At 38.6% G+C, this 15,703-nt stretch overlaps 1 protein-coding gene across 5 annotated transcripts in view; it reads right to left on the bottom strand.

Annotated features, from left to right (window-relative positions):
* Positions 1 to 800: 800 nt before the first annotated feature.
* The window catches only part of MIPOL1 (mirror-image polydactyly 1), a 193,658-nt gene continuing 178,755 nt past the window's right edge, over positions 801 to 15,703 (bottom strand). For all 5 annotated transcript variants that reach the window (XM_061367317.1, XM_061367321.1, XM_061367318.1 and 2 more), the window contains one exon: positions 801 to 5,882. In XM_061367317.1, the coding sequence (XP_061223301.1) occupies positions 5,816 to 5,882 (67 nt within the window). In that variant the 3' untranslated portion in view covers positions 801 to 5,815. The remainder of the gene's footprint in view (positions 5,883 to 15,703) is intronic.

The following is a 15,703-nucleotide window of genomic DNA, read 5'->3' as shown; positions in this document are numbered from 1 at the left end:
TTGTTTGTTTGTTTGTTTTTAAATTAGATTAAAGGTTGCCCCTGCCCCTCCCTTCTGCCAAGGGAAGGAAAAGAAACCAACTTAAGGTCAAAGACAGCTTTTCCTTTACTTAGAGCTATCCTATTTTAACAGCTCATACATATTTTCAATCTGTTTTCTTTATTGCCTGGCTCTGCACTAGCCATCAAGGTTAGTACTTACCCATCACAGTATGTAGTATGACTAAGAGTAAAGTACTGCAGGATTTGGCCACTCTTTCTGTATTTGATTGATTTTACAACCAAGTCTTGGCTACCAGAATTTAGGGAAGTCCTACATTCTGAAAACACTTCTGGCTTTGCATTTCAGATGCTTAGTTGAATAGAGTTACCAAGTAAATGTTACCTCAAAATTGATTAAATTAATGACAATATTTTACAATTAACAATAAAAACCTACACTCCAAACCCAACTCCTTTTGCAGATTATTTTAATAAAGGGATTAAAAAATACAAAAGAGAGAGAATCAGGTAACCCGAGATGCAATTTTGGAATGCAAACTTTTAGTTCAAATTTGCAAGCTTGAACTTAACAAATGTTTAAAATATCTGAGTTTTTCAAATGGTGCCAAGATAAACCATGTCTTTTCTAAAGACTACATATTTAGCTAGGCACTAGCAATGTAAATCTTTCAACCATTTCAAGTATTTGTTTAAAAGCCTCCCAGAACACGTGTGCTCCCAACAAAACTGAAGAATGAAATGTTTAGATCACTGAAGCTCAACAGCTGACTTATAATCAACCTAATATGAGAACACTACTTTGGTTTTTTGGACTTCTGAATACATTTTATTTACCAATGCATGAGAAGAACAAACAGAGAAAAGTCCAGTTCTGCAGACCTGATGTGAAATGGTACAGCAATAAGAGTTAGTTCATGTAACGCTGCAATCACAGCAAGCACAGTATCAGAGAAACTGCCAGTCAGTGATTTCATGTGCCTCATAGTTTATTTTTGCATGGGAGAAAAATATTCTGGAGTAAAATTAAAAAGAAAGAAAAAAAAAAAGACCCCAACAACAAAAAACCCCAACAAACCTAACTGTCTTCCTAACTGTCTAAACGAAGAAAATAGAGGCACAGAGAAATCCTGACATTTAGATAAGAAGTTCATTTGTGTACATGGATTAAAGATGTTACAACTCTTGATCACCTGATAAGAATATTTATAAAGCCATTCAATTTGAAAATTAAGGTATCTTGTAAAATGTCCTGTTATTTGGAATAAATAAATGCACCTATGACAACATATTGACATTAGTAAAATATTTCAATATGATGGTTTATTATAAGTTCTAATATAAGTAGTTCTAATATTCCCCTACATTAACAATTAAATAATGAATTCTTACATTCTTATGAATATATTTAAAGAGGAATCAAACCAACTTCATCTACAGGATTCCACTAACAAGACTGAGCTGGCTCTGAACTTTTCAAATATCAGCAGTTTTCCCAACACCAGTACAGAAAAGCATGCCACCAATTTTGGGCTGTAGGCTGAATGAAAAGCAGTACTAAAAGATGAAAGGCCCACAGTTCTTTTCTGTTAAAGTTGATTTGTCACAATATTGTTAATTAGTGAGGGCTTAGGGAAGGCTTACTATGAATATAATTACAGTGCTGAAAAGCATTAATAACACTCTTACCCTGAGCCAACATGATGCTATTTACATATTTTACCCTGGCATATACCAGAAATGGCTTCCAATGCATAACGTGCTGCAGGATCATCAAGAGAAACACACAAAATCTCACAGGGAAAAGACGTTTCTGAGTATCTCAGTGCTCTTCAAGACAGCAGGAACAGTAATCTGACCAGTAATTACTACCATCACCATAAGCATTGCCTACCGTGAGCCACCTTTCATCATGAACTGTTTATTCCATCAGGAGGCAAATTAACTGCTACTCCTAGTACATAATCTGATGCAATCTCATCTTTCTCTCATAAATTAGGACAGAAGTGACAAATGCATTTGTCTGCTGTATAGGGGTAGGCTTCTTTTCACTTTCAGAGCACTGTGTAGACATCAATCAGTTCATAATTAATAAACTATATAATAAAAGCCAATTAACCTGTGTTATCATTACCACTTATTTCTACTCGCCAGATCAGAATTCCTGCGGTTGTTACACTGAAAGACAGAACTCAGACTAGGTTCAACAGTGCCAGAAATTCACCCGAGGGCACTAAAGTCTGGGCCTGCATTACCAGACCTGTGTTCACTTCAGCTGGTGAAGAAGCGAAAGTGTTTTGACATTGGCTGCACAGTTGCTTTTGCAAACTCCCTCGAGGAGCCTAGGCACCTCTTTAGGGGCTGCATACCTTTTATGACTGTCACTAAGGGATTTGCCAAAGACCACACACCAGGTTGTTAGCAAGAAAGAGTGATAACCGTTTCTGAATCTTTGCCTCTCAGCACAGTAAATTTCCCAAGGTCCTTTTCAAAGAAGACAAACATTTCTTGCTGAATTTTAAAACTGACACCTAATTTAATTATGATTCAAAGTAATTTACCTACAGGATGATAAAAACCCCTAACTAAAAGCCCACTGAATTTCAGGCTACTTTGTACCAGACAGAGTCAGGAAACATTTTTTTCACCTTAGGTACAATGTATCAAAAGGAAAATTATGAGGCAAAATTACTGCCTAATTTTATAGAATCATGTATTACCCACAACCAGATGTATCTGACATCAAGTCTGCTAGATGAGTTTTGCCTGTCTAATCCTTCCAAACAAAGCCAGTGGGCACAAGAAACTGGAGGTCAAACAGTCTTGCTGTATGAAGCCTGCACTCACAAAATTATTTGCTCAGAGGTGAAAAGACTTGGGCGAAGGTGAGGAGCTCTTGATAGTCATAGGGGAGGGAGGAGCTAGGCACATTCATGCATGGATAACAAGCCCTGATTTAGTAAACTTGCATTTCCAAAGTAGCAAAAAAGCTTCCTCATCAAAGCTGCCATGGAGTAAGAGGGAAGATCTTAAAACTGAAAAATAAGTAGTTCGAAGTTAGATTAAAACAATGGGTAAAAATAAAGGTATCATTTTCACAGTGAAGGAAAGTTACCTTATTGTCCTATAGGGTTTTTGTCCCAGAGACCATGTTGTTCAACTAAGAAATCACCTTGAAAAGGGAGTTAATTTGGAGATGGTAGTATTTTATGTCACCATATTCAGCATGGAAATGCTGATGATACTATGCTACCACGAGTAATAAAAATAAGGTGTGAAAATATATGGAGTAGGAGCTCACGGTCCCCAGGAAATGAATGATAAAACAACAGATGACATTCAGTACCCATAAATGCAAAGTTATGCATTCAGAAAACACTTCTATCTTCATGCACCCTATGATGAACCCTGAGCTGAATATTACAACTGAGATCTAGAATTTTTTATTATTACAGAAATATTAATTCCAAGAAACCATCTGTCATAAAAGAAATCCAATGCTACAAATTATTACAAGTAGCATAGAGAATAAAATAGACAACATCATTGTGACAACTGTTAAAGTCATGACTTGTCTGCATCTTAAATATCAGGCACAAATCTGGTTGTCTCAGTAAAAACACTGCAGAACTGGAAAAGAAATAGGTTAGCATGACAAGGCCAATTAAAAACATGACACACATCCTTTACAGGAGACTAGGGGTTCTCTCTGGAAAAGATATGCTGGGAGGAGGATGCCAAATATGTAAAATCACAAGGGACATGAAAACAACAGTAACAAATGGTTGCTCACTGTTTCTCTACTACAAAAACTAGGTGATAACAAATGAATAAAGCTGGTTCATGACACAGAAAAGGAAATAATTATTCACTCAATGCACCATTAACTGCATAAGTCCTTGTGACAGGAAAAAGTAGATACCAAAAGTTTAAATGGATTTGAAAACAGGTAACGAAAAAATGCTGCTAAATACAAGGACACCACTTTTGGTTCAGAAATCTCCTAAATAACAAACTGATGGGGCACCATATGGGAGAAAGGTCACTAATGCTAGCCTGACTTTATACCCTTTCCTAGGCATCTTCTACTGCTTATTGACAAAGTCAGTCTTTAAGCTAGTTTGACCTTTGGTCTAGCACAGTATGGTAGTCCTTGTATCTTTATTCTTTCTTCACCACTTCTCTAGAGCAGAAATGGTTCAACAGCAGTGATAGCTCAGGAGATCATGTCTTTTGCTTGGTGCACTAAAGCTCAATGAGGATAGCAGGAGAAACAGCAGTGGCCCAAGCACTGGACAGCAACACATGGGAGATGGTGAAAGAGCTGGGAGCTGAGCAGTGACAGTCCTCTGCTATGGAAGCATTAAACTTTCTTCCCACTCGATAGGTGGAGGGGAGGGACTCCAGACTCTCTGGCTATCTTAGGATTGACCACAGGTCAAAAAGGAGCACTTCAGAAGTTTATGGAGGTGACATGGGTAAATTTGGCTTGTAGGAATGCTACTTATCTCCCTGCAAGTGCTTAGGTTTGGTTGAATGAAACTAGGAGGAGTTCAGGTCTGCAGACAATGAAGGTTTAACATGGAAGTGCTTGAAAGGAAAAACAGTCATTGAAATGTCTTCCCTTATCTAAAATTAAAATTTAATTTTCTTCAGCTAGACTGTGCTATCATGACACCTGTATAAGCAAACACTAAGAGGGTAGACAGCATAACATTAAACACAAAGCAGAGTAGGCAAGAGGAATATAATAACTGTGTATCCCAATTTTTCCTCTTCACAACTTTGCCCCTCGCCATAGGAGTCTATCCTTCCACCTTTGAGTTCAGTCCTAGGTCACTTCAGGAGTACATAGAGCAGAGGGTTGGCAAGCTGGCCTCAAACCCAGCCTGGATGGTACTCCTGCACTACAGAGCAATCAGAAGTCTAGCATCAGCAGACAAAAAATCTTGTAGGAAGGGGGTGATGAACTCACCTACTTACACTGAAAAGGCAAATTTTAACTCTATAAGGTGGTTTCTGAATATCCAAGAGATTTTACCCCAAAGGAAAGGATAGACGATTGGCTATTAACAATACAGGAAACCTCCTCTACTGTCTAAGATACTTTACAATGTCACAAGTCTTTCCTGTCGGGATTTATGAAGCTGTACCTCTGGTGAAACCTAACCGTACATTTCTTTCTAATGTACAGTGAAAATGTCATGTACTAACAGTAGCTATACAACTACTGTATAAAGCTATATATGTATCCTTCCACTAGTTGTAGCCACAGTCACTACCTTCAATTCAGCGGGCTGAGTAAGACGGAAAAAATCTCCAATACACTAGTCATAGATAGTTCTCGAATGTGAACCTACATTATGAATTAATATATTTAACATACAAATACCGGACTGTTTGCAGTCCCACAGATGACACGAGATTTAAATTTTGAAACTGTTTTGCAGGATTTTGCACCTGAAGCCTGCAGTATTTGAAAACGTGATCAAGCTGTACCTTGCAGCAGACTATAGTCTAGTAACACCGAGAGGACAGACTCTTGAGCATCTACACCATTTTCCACAGTACACAGTGCCACAATGCATCTGCTTAAAAACAAATACCTGTTTGCAGTGAAACATTTCAACAAATCACAGAACTCAGCAGCAAAGTAGTTAAACATTTATGATTTGATTTTATCTCAGCTTGGAATGTCGCTGGAGTGTCCCACTTCTAACAACTGTTTGCTAAGTTAAGGCTTTAGTGTTTACACAGTGCTGAATGAAGCAGCCTGGTCACCAGATGTGAATGCTTCCTTAGACTAGAGCTTTCAATCAGATCACGGTCCTAATGGTCCCTGCTCCAACCTTCTTCCTCAGGACGTCCACCAGCCTTTCCAACCTGAGAGGGGGCAGGGAAGAGGGAGAGGAGAGAAAAAAAAAAAGGAAGCTAACGTTAGGAATGTTCTGGCTGAAAGAGACAGTGTTTGCACTGAACCAAGCTGTCCTGGTGGTGGTCATGCTCAGAAACAAAGCACTACTGTAAAAGACAGACATTAAGGGAAAATGCAGACAACTTACGGAAAACTTTTTAACCTACAAACCAGCCCATTTGCAGGCAGTGATATATATCAACTCTACTTTTCTTTTGTGGTACATGTAGTATCTGAGCTCCCTTTAAGGCATCAATGCAAAACCCTGTGCAGCAATCCTGTGGCACTTATACACTTTCGTGTAAGCAGGACATTAGATTCTTGCAGTTTTTAAAATATGAGTGGTCCATGGCTCTCATTAAATAAAAACACTTAGCTGTTGTTTTCCCTTAAAAAGTACCTTGCCCATTATCCAGCAGATACTTTTATTGTCCAGTTTATAAATTTATGCCTAAACCCCCATGTGTTTTATGTAAAAAACTTTTCAAAATACTAAACGAGCCAAGTTTCTGAGGATGTGGAGGATGACATTTTGAAGGTGGCCAATATGATTATTATGTCAACACAACTACAGAAAAAATAACAGTCTAAGCAAGTAGAACAGAGAGCTGCCTAATCCTCTCAGTTTTAAGGCAGAGATTCTAAGCATGTCCAGCCTCTCACTGGCTTAATTAATTCTTTCCTTTTGTTAAAATATGTAGGTGAATGGAAAGGGCTAAATTGTGCAGAGTTCTCCATTTGCACACATTTATCTTCAGCACTCCAATAACCATGCATTCAAGGTATTCCTTCAATTTATCTGTATTTCATGGAATCCTTCAGTGAAAGCTGTCCTACAAATAAACTAACGATATAAAAGCAGACACTGTGTGTAGTAGAACAAGTTGAGAGCTGTGTCCAGCATATTATATATGCAACTTCCATAATGGATAAAAAGAGGTGCAGGTTCAAATAGTTGTATGCACTGTTGCAAAGATGATCTCTTTTTTTTTATTGGAAAAGACAGTCTTTATTTTCTTTTTTTTTCCCTAAAACATTACACAACATGAGGAATGCAGACAGGAAATAAAAATAATAGCTTTATCAAACCTGAAAAAATCATTTTATCTCATGGATGCATTAGTAACTTCAGCGTAGGAAAACTAGTTAACATGTCTTGGATTTATTGCCACAAGTCATGACTAACGCACATGGTACGTATTGAAACACTTGTTTTCCAGGAACCACCAAGCACCACGAAGCTACACCTTTCATTGTACTCACCAGGTGACTTAATTCCTGAAATGAGATTAAGAATTCACCACCCTAATGTAATTATCAGACAACAGGAAATGTATGTGAAAAGTTCATCTGGTTCAAGCTGTTCCACAGGGAATTTAAAGGAGTGAAAGCACAGGTGAAAAAGTACTGCTTGGCTACTCTTCTCCCTTCAGTTTTCTAAGTACTGCTTTCCCTTTTTAACCAGCTAGCACATTTTTCCTGATTTTGTAATGTACCTCTACTTCACTTCTTTGTCTTTATGGAGGCAGCATCCAGTAATAACTCAGTACAGTCAGTCTATGCAGGTAGAAAGTTAGGGCTTTCACAAGTTATTTGCTCCTGAAAGTTTTCTCACAGTGGATAAATTGATGTTTTTAAATCAGTGTTTACTGATAGGTCATACCTTCCTCAGCCTCTCTTACTGAGGTGTTTCCCTGTTAAATCAGTTAGTTCATGTGAGATTTCAGATAGCAATGGCAGATCAATCCTCACTTTTAACAGCATGTATCTTCAGAAGCATTGCAGCTTTCTCAGCTACTTTATCAGTGGAGGTCTCTCTCACGCTAGCACCCCCTGTAATGTGCTTCAGAGACACAAAGCACAGGATAAACATTTCAAACTGTCTGGCCAAACAAAAGGTTTGGACTGCAAATTGTTTTCTGGAAGATAGCAGAAAAATAGTAGAACCTGAGATCATGGTTTATTTAAATCATTGTTCAGTTCAAAACAAGTACTGTGTGGCTTATACAAGCGCGGGGAAAATTACTTCAATAATGTAGGTTTCTTTTGGGGAGACAATAGGTTAAAGGTCACGGCTTACACTATCCAGCAATTTGGCTTAGATGTGCACCACTCTGTGACCAAGCAATGACACTGCATGCCAGAGCAAAACAAGTTAGCGAAGAGCTGCCCATGTTTGAAGAGAAATACCACTGGGATGAAAGTAGCTGTCTTCTGTTTAACCTTGAAACTGTCAGGCTTCATTGAAAATAATGAGGCTTAACAATCATAGCTTCTGCTTTTCAAATGAATGATGACTGAAATCATCAAAATGAGGTATTCCACACCAAATACAAACTGTGCAAGGATTATTTGCCTTTTGTTTCAGCGGTGTGTGGATTTGCAAATTTATTTATTCTTTATTAGAAGAAAGAAAGAAAAAAAGCAGCAGGGGATTAAGAAACTACACTTTTGAAAGAGATTTAAACAATAACGCAAAAGAGAGACTGTATCAGCTATTTATAAGATAAAATAACAGAGGACAAAATTCACCCCTACACAGACACAAGACCCAATATGCCTCTGAAATCCCACTTAAGCCTACAAAATAATGCTATGTGCTGTATCAGTGGTTAATAACTCTGCTTATGGGCCTCAGGTGCCTTTTTGGAATGATAATCCAGGACTCTGTTCACCAGTGGCCCAATTCTGCCATCCTGACTCACACTAAGCTACATTTAGTTTGTAAGTAATAAAAGGCAGCTAACAAGGCCATTTGTGTCAATGAGGTCCTACCTGCCAGGGGTGACCCTTGTTGATAAGGCTCTACCCAGCTTGGTGGGATGCTGAGGCAGACCCTTTGGAGGCTAGGCATTTTAATCTGTGGTAAATTTAAGGAATAGTCTTATACCTCAAGATCAAAGGTAACTTTAATATCTAAATAGACAAATGGGAGGTGCTGGGAACTAGTCTAAAAGTCTTAGCGTTCTCTATTCAAAATACTGAAGACACTGATCTGAAGAAAGCAACTTTTATTACTTTATGCAATATGGTATATTTGCCAGAATAATTTCACCATACTTAAAGCAGTGATGACTATGTTTGACTCTATCCTAAGACACATATTTAAGAAATTACATTTGTCTTTTTGCTTGTGAAGGGAGCAGTCCTAGTAATACAAATTAAATGTACAGTATGGCACTATCATCTCCTGAGATGTAAGCATGGACAATCACTGAATTTGATCTTATGAAGCAACCAAACAAGTAATTCAAGAAGAAAGTATTGGGTTTTGTATTTTAGGTCAGAGAGAAGAATGATATGGTGGGCATCTCTGCTTCAGTGCTGCAGCTCCAAATGTGCAGGGACAGACAGGCACCTTCGGGAATGCTCAACAAAGCCTCTTAAGGTCTCACTCTTCATTCTCACAGATTTCAAGTCCTTGCTTAGAGATTTTGGAAAACTCCAGTAAGTGGCAGTTGCTATTTCTTGATACTTAAATAGTTATAGAAAATCTGTCCCTTAACAAGTGAATACTCTTAGCAAATACCCCTTCAGCGTTCTCTGTACAATTACTGCATGTCTGCATGCAAAATGACAAATAAAATACAGGAACTAACTATGCATTCAGATGGATAGGTACTACTTTGGTTTTATTTATACTGACTTGAACATACCTGAGGTCAAAAAGCCCTGTGTTTTTCAGGATGGATGGAAGTTGCACCCGTGGAAAGCAAAAAGATGAGAGCTAGAAATAGTCTTTATCTACATTCCTTACTTCTGTGATGGTCATCTCAGTGTTTCCAAGAAACAGAAAAATAATACCCCCCCAGCCCCCCAACTACAAAGTTGGAAAGAGACATCTGGTCCATCATTACTTTTAAGTTAGCACAAGATGCATCATTCTGAAGAGTCTTGAATTGCAGTGTCTTAATGCTTGCTCAATGCAAAATTGGAATTAAGCAGGTGAATCTGTGTTTTAATACAGAAATAAAAAGATTTTATTGAGGGGCTTGCTGTTATATTACAAGTTTGAATATGTACTTTTAAAAGTGTTACTAAGTTTTAAGAAGGTCCTCATGTTTAGAGGAAGACTCCCTAAACAAGAACATTGCTAGGTGTGTCTTCCCCAGGACAAACTCCCAACCATTCTCAACTCCTCTTTCAGTTATTTCAAACTATGTTCTCTTGTAACCTATGCACATCTGAAAAAGTGCCTGTTTGGAGTGCATGTTGTTATATGGAGTGTTCTTACATAGTTCCTGAACTGTTAGACAATCTGTTTCGATTTTTAGCAAAGTTTTACAGAGTTTTATTCCCCTGAGAATGAAGAATTTTGTTTTTAGAACCAGTTTCCATAAAGCAGAATTAAAAACCTTACTGTGTTCTGGGACCCCAGAAGCTGGTCATATAGTTGCAAAAACATTACCTATGGATCTCAGCTGCTGACTCTTAAGCACATTTTAGGCTTGCTGTCCCCTTTCATGTATTCTGCTGAAGAAGTGTAGCTTGAAACTAGACAAACTTGTAGTTTGGGATCAGTAAAAACGACGCAACTGCGTGAATTCACAAAGATCCGAACATCCTCCATACTGCTCCATCTCTGGCCAAAGGAACTCACCCCAAAAGGAAAGCAGTGGCCTTTATCCACAATTCTGAATATGACACAGTTAAATAGCCACAGAGTGCTCTTTCAGGGCATCATGCCCTAGAAATAGCCAAAATGGATACCAAACTGAAAGAAAAGGGCATACTTCAAGTAGCCTATGTCCTAATCTGCAAAGCAATATACAGACTAGCAGAAAACAATAGCTTCCACCTGCAGATGGAGGAATTAAGTGATAAAAACAAAACCCTCCTGGATTTTGAAATGCTATATAAAGGCTTACGAACCTAAACTATAACCCTTGGTTATCTTTCCAGTAGATAAGATTAGGCTCAGGCTACGAAGATGGCCTTACTTGCATGATTCCTGACTTTTTGTGGAATGTGTTTTGCTAACACTAATTCCCTTTAAAAACCACACATGTGAAAATATATTAGGTAAATAAAATGCATTGGACAAAAGCATTACAAACAGTTTTAGCAGTAGAGCTCAGTGAATTACTGGTGAGTGGCCATGTAAACAAATTCCCTTAATTAAATCTAAGAATAAAAAATTCCTTTGCTTTCCCTCTCCTCTCCTTCAGTCTTCCTCTTTCATATATAATATCAAATCCTAAATGGAGTACTCATTTTCAGGCGTTTTCTGTAAAAGTCAAGAAAACAGATGACACAGAGATGAGAGGCTGCTGTGATACTAGTCTCATCCACAAACCAGTCACTTGGGTAGGATCACTGACTCAATAGGCTGGAGGAAACTGGTTCAGCTTTATTATCTGCAGGAGGGAACTGGACCCCAGCTGCTTCCCTCTCAAGGGAGTAACACTGTGCAAACAATGGGTGCTGGGGTGGCTTGTTCAGAGTTTCAAATGTTGAAGGTGTTCTGACTGAATAAAATGCTTAAATATTCACTGGATTGAAGCCTGGAATGTAAAGATATGACCTTGCAGTGAGTGGCCTATCTACCACTCTACAGAGGCATCACCCTATAACCTCTGGGTGGTTCAGTGAATCTTTAATTATTCCTCAATTCAGGTATTTTTACCATCTCAAAAGTCTGCCTTTTGAACAATAATGATTTTCGATCTCCTCACTAAAAAGCATTACCAGTTGTATTTAATGCTTATGCACCAATCTGTGACAATTCCTTCATAAATCACAATAGTGGTAAAGGCTACATGGGGTTCAGATGCACTAGGCTGCCTCTCTCTGATGAACAGAGTTTCCTCTGCATCTTTTGGATGGGAGACTGGCTGTCTTTCTAAATGGCATGCTGGAGTTCAGCAGTGGCTTTGAGCCTGAAGCAGGAATTGCAGAGTAAAATTTGGTTAGACAGGTGGCTGGACTGACTGGTAATAGTGGTCCTTTCTGGTCTTAAAGCACAAGTCTTAGAGACGAATTTAGCAGCATCAGTGAGCTCTAAACCGTGGTAGACCACAGTGTTGAATCTAGTCACTCCAGGCACTGCCGCCAATTCCTGCCTGCCCAACACTGTTTCTAATGTCACTCCAAAAAGTATGTTCCATTAAACTTACAGGCCTTATATTTGGCAGAGCATACTATTCTGCCTCTGAAAAGCACTGTCACAAAACAATCATTCCTATTAAATCCCTTTCAGCGTCTTCTCAGCCCAAAAGAGTAATTCTGTATATGATTAAACTTAGAAGTAAATACAGCCAGTTGGGCTCCTGACAGCAGACATATTTCAAAATAAACCTGGCTCACACAGGCCTTGGCTAAAATATTAAGCCTTTATCTGTGGTCCACAATAACTAATCTTGTCAAATTGTTTGCTCTCTACCTTCTGTTTGGAAGATTATGAGCTAGTTCACCATTACTATTCACCTTGTGCCATCACTAGCAGCAGGAAAAGTGAGCGGTAAACACAGTTGGGCTATTTTGACAGCAGTTCACCCTACTTTGTTGATGTAGATTTTTACACAGCACAGGACAATACAAAATCAGGACTCTGCATCTGTGCTGGATTTAATTCTACCTTGCGAAAGGTATAATTCCTTTGTTTTCAAATGCTTTCTCAGGACAGCATACACAGATTGCCTAAAATAAATGAGCTTATGAACAAGAAAAATAAACCCTTAAGCAACTATGCTGTAATCTCATCTGTATTTCAGTACATAGAGATCTACAACATGTTTATGATACAGACCAGACTCTTACAATTGGATGGACCATTCACATCTGAGCATGTGGCCGATTAAAAAAATTAACAAGAACTGAAATAAAGGATATATTGGCATATTTAAGGTCAAAGTATACACATATTTAATTAGACCACAGAATTCCACCTAATTACTCCAGCTTGAGTCTGACAGTTCATATGCCAATTTTATGCAAAGTTTACTATTTCTACTTGTGCAAGAAAAACCTTTCCTGTACCTCTTTCCACAACCTTCAATTACTTTTCTCACTGACAATTACTGTTTTCATGCATTTAGTGTCACAGCTGGTCTCTTTTAGGAGAAATCTTGATATCAAAGCCTACTCTATTCTGCTCCTTGCAGTGACAGCATTTCTACAAAGTTTGTGCAGATATGAATAGGCAAGGGACTCCTGGATTTTTTTTGACAAATACTTCCTGGAAGTCTCTGTCATCTGCTCAGGGAAAGCTACCAGTTTTACCTTATGCTCATACAACTTCCCATAGAGTTTTGCCATCCTATAGAATCTATGATTCTGTGATTCTGCGATCAGCCTGAAACCACCACATTACACCCTTCTGCATGTTTCAAAAAACTTTCCTCATAAGACCAGGTCTGAACCTCTCAGAAGCCCATTTCAAGCCAGTCTCACCTCTTCTGGGCACCTCGGGTGAAGTCCTGTTTATAATGTGTTTATAAAGTTGCAAATTATAGGCTCATAGGATCACAGAAGGTTGGAAGGAGCCTCAAAGATCATCTAGTCCAACCTTTCTTGGCAAAAGTAGTCTAGACAAGATGTCCCTGCACCCCATCCAGCCGAATATTGGAAATATCAAATACTTGGGAATCCACCACTTCCCTGGGGAGATGATTATTCAAATGGTTGATTGTTCTCATTGTGAAAAATGTTCCTCTAGTGCCCAATCAGAATCTCCCTGGGAGCAACTTGTACCTGTTACCCCTTGTCTTTTCCATGTGACTCCTTGTGGAAAGGGAGCCTCCATCTCCTTTGTAGCCACCCTTTAAATACTGGAACACCATAATAATATCTCCCCTGAGCCTTCTTTTCTCAAGACTGAACAAACCCAGCTCCCTCAGCCTTTTCTCACATGGCAGGCTTCCCAGTCCTTTGATCAGCTTTGTGGCTCTTCTGTGGACCCTCTCCAGGCTGGCCACATCTTTTTTGAATAGCAGGGACTTAAACTGAACACAGTATTCCTGATGTGGCCTGACAAGCACTGAGCAGAGTAGAATAATGTCGTCTTTATCTCTGGTGGTGATGCCTTAACTGATGTAATCCAGCATCACACTGTTCACTCACTGTTGTCTACCAGGACCCTCAGGTCCTTTTCCACAGGCTGATATATTACTCAGGCTGGTTCCCAATTACATCCATCAAAGTGCAACTCTGGCATACTCTTCTTGATATCATAAACAATAAAGATAACATGAGCTTTTTTCTTGATTCCACAAATATGTTACAAAATCTGATGCAGACTTGCCAGCTCAAGGCAGCTTTCCGTTATTTTCCACCTCCCTCAGGTAGTTCCACCCTCATGACCAAGAGTAATCTGGAGCTTGTGGAGAGAAAACTCTTTCCGATAAACTATCATCAAATTCCTCCACTTTACATTAAAAATAATGGTTTCTACATAGGTTTGATGTATTTAAATAGATCTGCCTTCCTGGCATAACTGATGTGATACTGCCCAACCTGGAGTGACTTCTACATCACTGAGAGATCAAGTAACAATGGAATTGGGTTTGGATGTAAGAGGAAAGCATTTAATTAAGATACCACTTGTGATAAGTCCTTCATAATGGTCTCAGACTGGTAAGTGAACTCCCCACCCTTCCGGTGTAATCCAGTGGTGCCCACAAACTTCTCGTTTCAGGGCAACTCATCCATACTTCTGAAAAGTATTTCTAGAAAATCTAAGAGCAGTCTTCTCTCAGGAGTAGACTAATAAAAGTTCATGGACGAAACATCTTTTTCTCTTTTTAATGTCTGTAATACATCATATATAGATGCTATCAACAAGAAGCTGGTCTACTATTATTGACGTTGCAACATGGTCCCCTATGCAGGGATAAAACCAGAAAAGATGCCTAACTGCTTATTTACACACAAACAAGGGGTTTCAAAATACCAGTTGAGACTTAGTATCACAGACCAAAGTGTTTTCTACACATGCATAATGCTCCTTAAAATACTTCATAGGCTTTTTACTGAGTTATCAGCAATTTAAGGCCATTTAGATGAAATCAAGTCTTCCCACTTCTAAGCTTCAGTAACCTCTCTCCAGTACCTGGTAGACAGACTGTCTCCAACTGCCTTCTGCACCATTCTAACAATACAATTCACATTGTTAGACAGGTTGCATTTTTTTTTTTTTTTCCCACTGGCCTTCTAGGCCTATTTTGCTCAATGTTCCTGACATCCAACCAGGAACAAACTTCTGCTCCTGGGAGGTGAGTAAATTCCTGAGCAAGACCGACTCTGGAGGACCTTCAGCTCATTTTGAGGACAGCTTTAATTCTGAACTGGTGAGCTTGGCAGACTTAGGCCTTGATGGCAAATCTGTCAGGTGGTGATATGAATGGAATTGATTGTGGGAAAGAAACCCTTAATTTCTGCCGATGAGAGTATAAAACTTTGGCTTTACATCAAGATTCACAAAATTCCTCAAAAGCACGGAGTAAAATATCCCAGTGTTTAAAATAGGAAATTTGTGAAATGTCTTGTGTTTTGAGTTCATCACTTAGAATCCCTTTTACCACATGTAGATGTGCATCTGTTACAACCTTCAAATAATTTATGAGTATCTTATCAAAGATTGAGTTGATAGAAGTAGATATATTATGAAGCACAGAATTAAATGCTAAATACAATAATTTAATCATACACATCTCTAATAGCTGAATTCAAATGCTGAATTCTGATACTTTCTATGGGCAAAATTTGTAATGTGAAGCTGAAATGATAAAATTTGATCCTAAAGATTCATGCCTTCTAACAACTCAGTGTTTCCAACAACTTAGTGTTTACT

The sequence above is a fragment of the Neopsephotus bourkii genome, unplaced genomic scaffold, assembly GCF_033783945.1.
Source record: "Neopsephotus bourkii isolate Nb327-2 ecotype Australia unplaced genomic scaffold, CSIRO-AGI_Nbou_v1 NB_1376, whole genome shotgun sequence".
Classification (NCBI taxonomy): domain Eukaryota; kingdom Metazoa; phylum Chordata; class Aves; order Psittaciformes; family Psittacidae; genus Neopsephotus; species Neopsephotus bourkii.
This window is presented reverse-complemented; position numbering and strand designations above follow the sequence as displayed.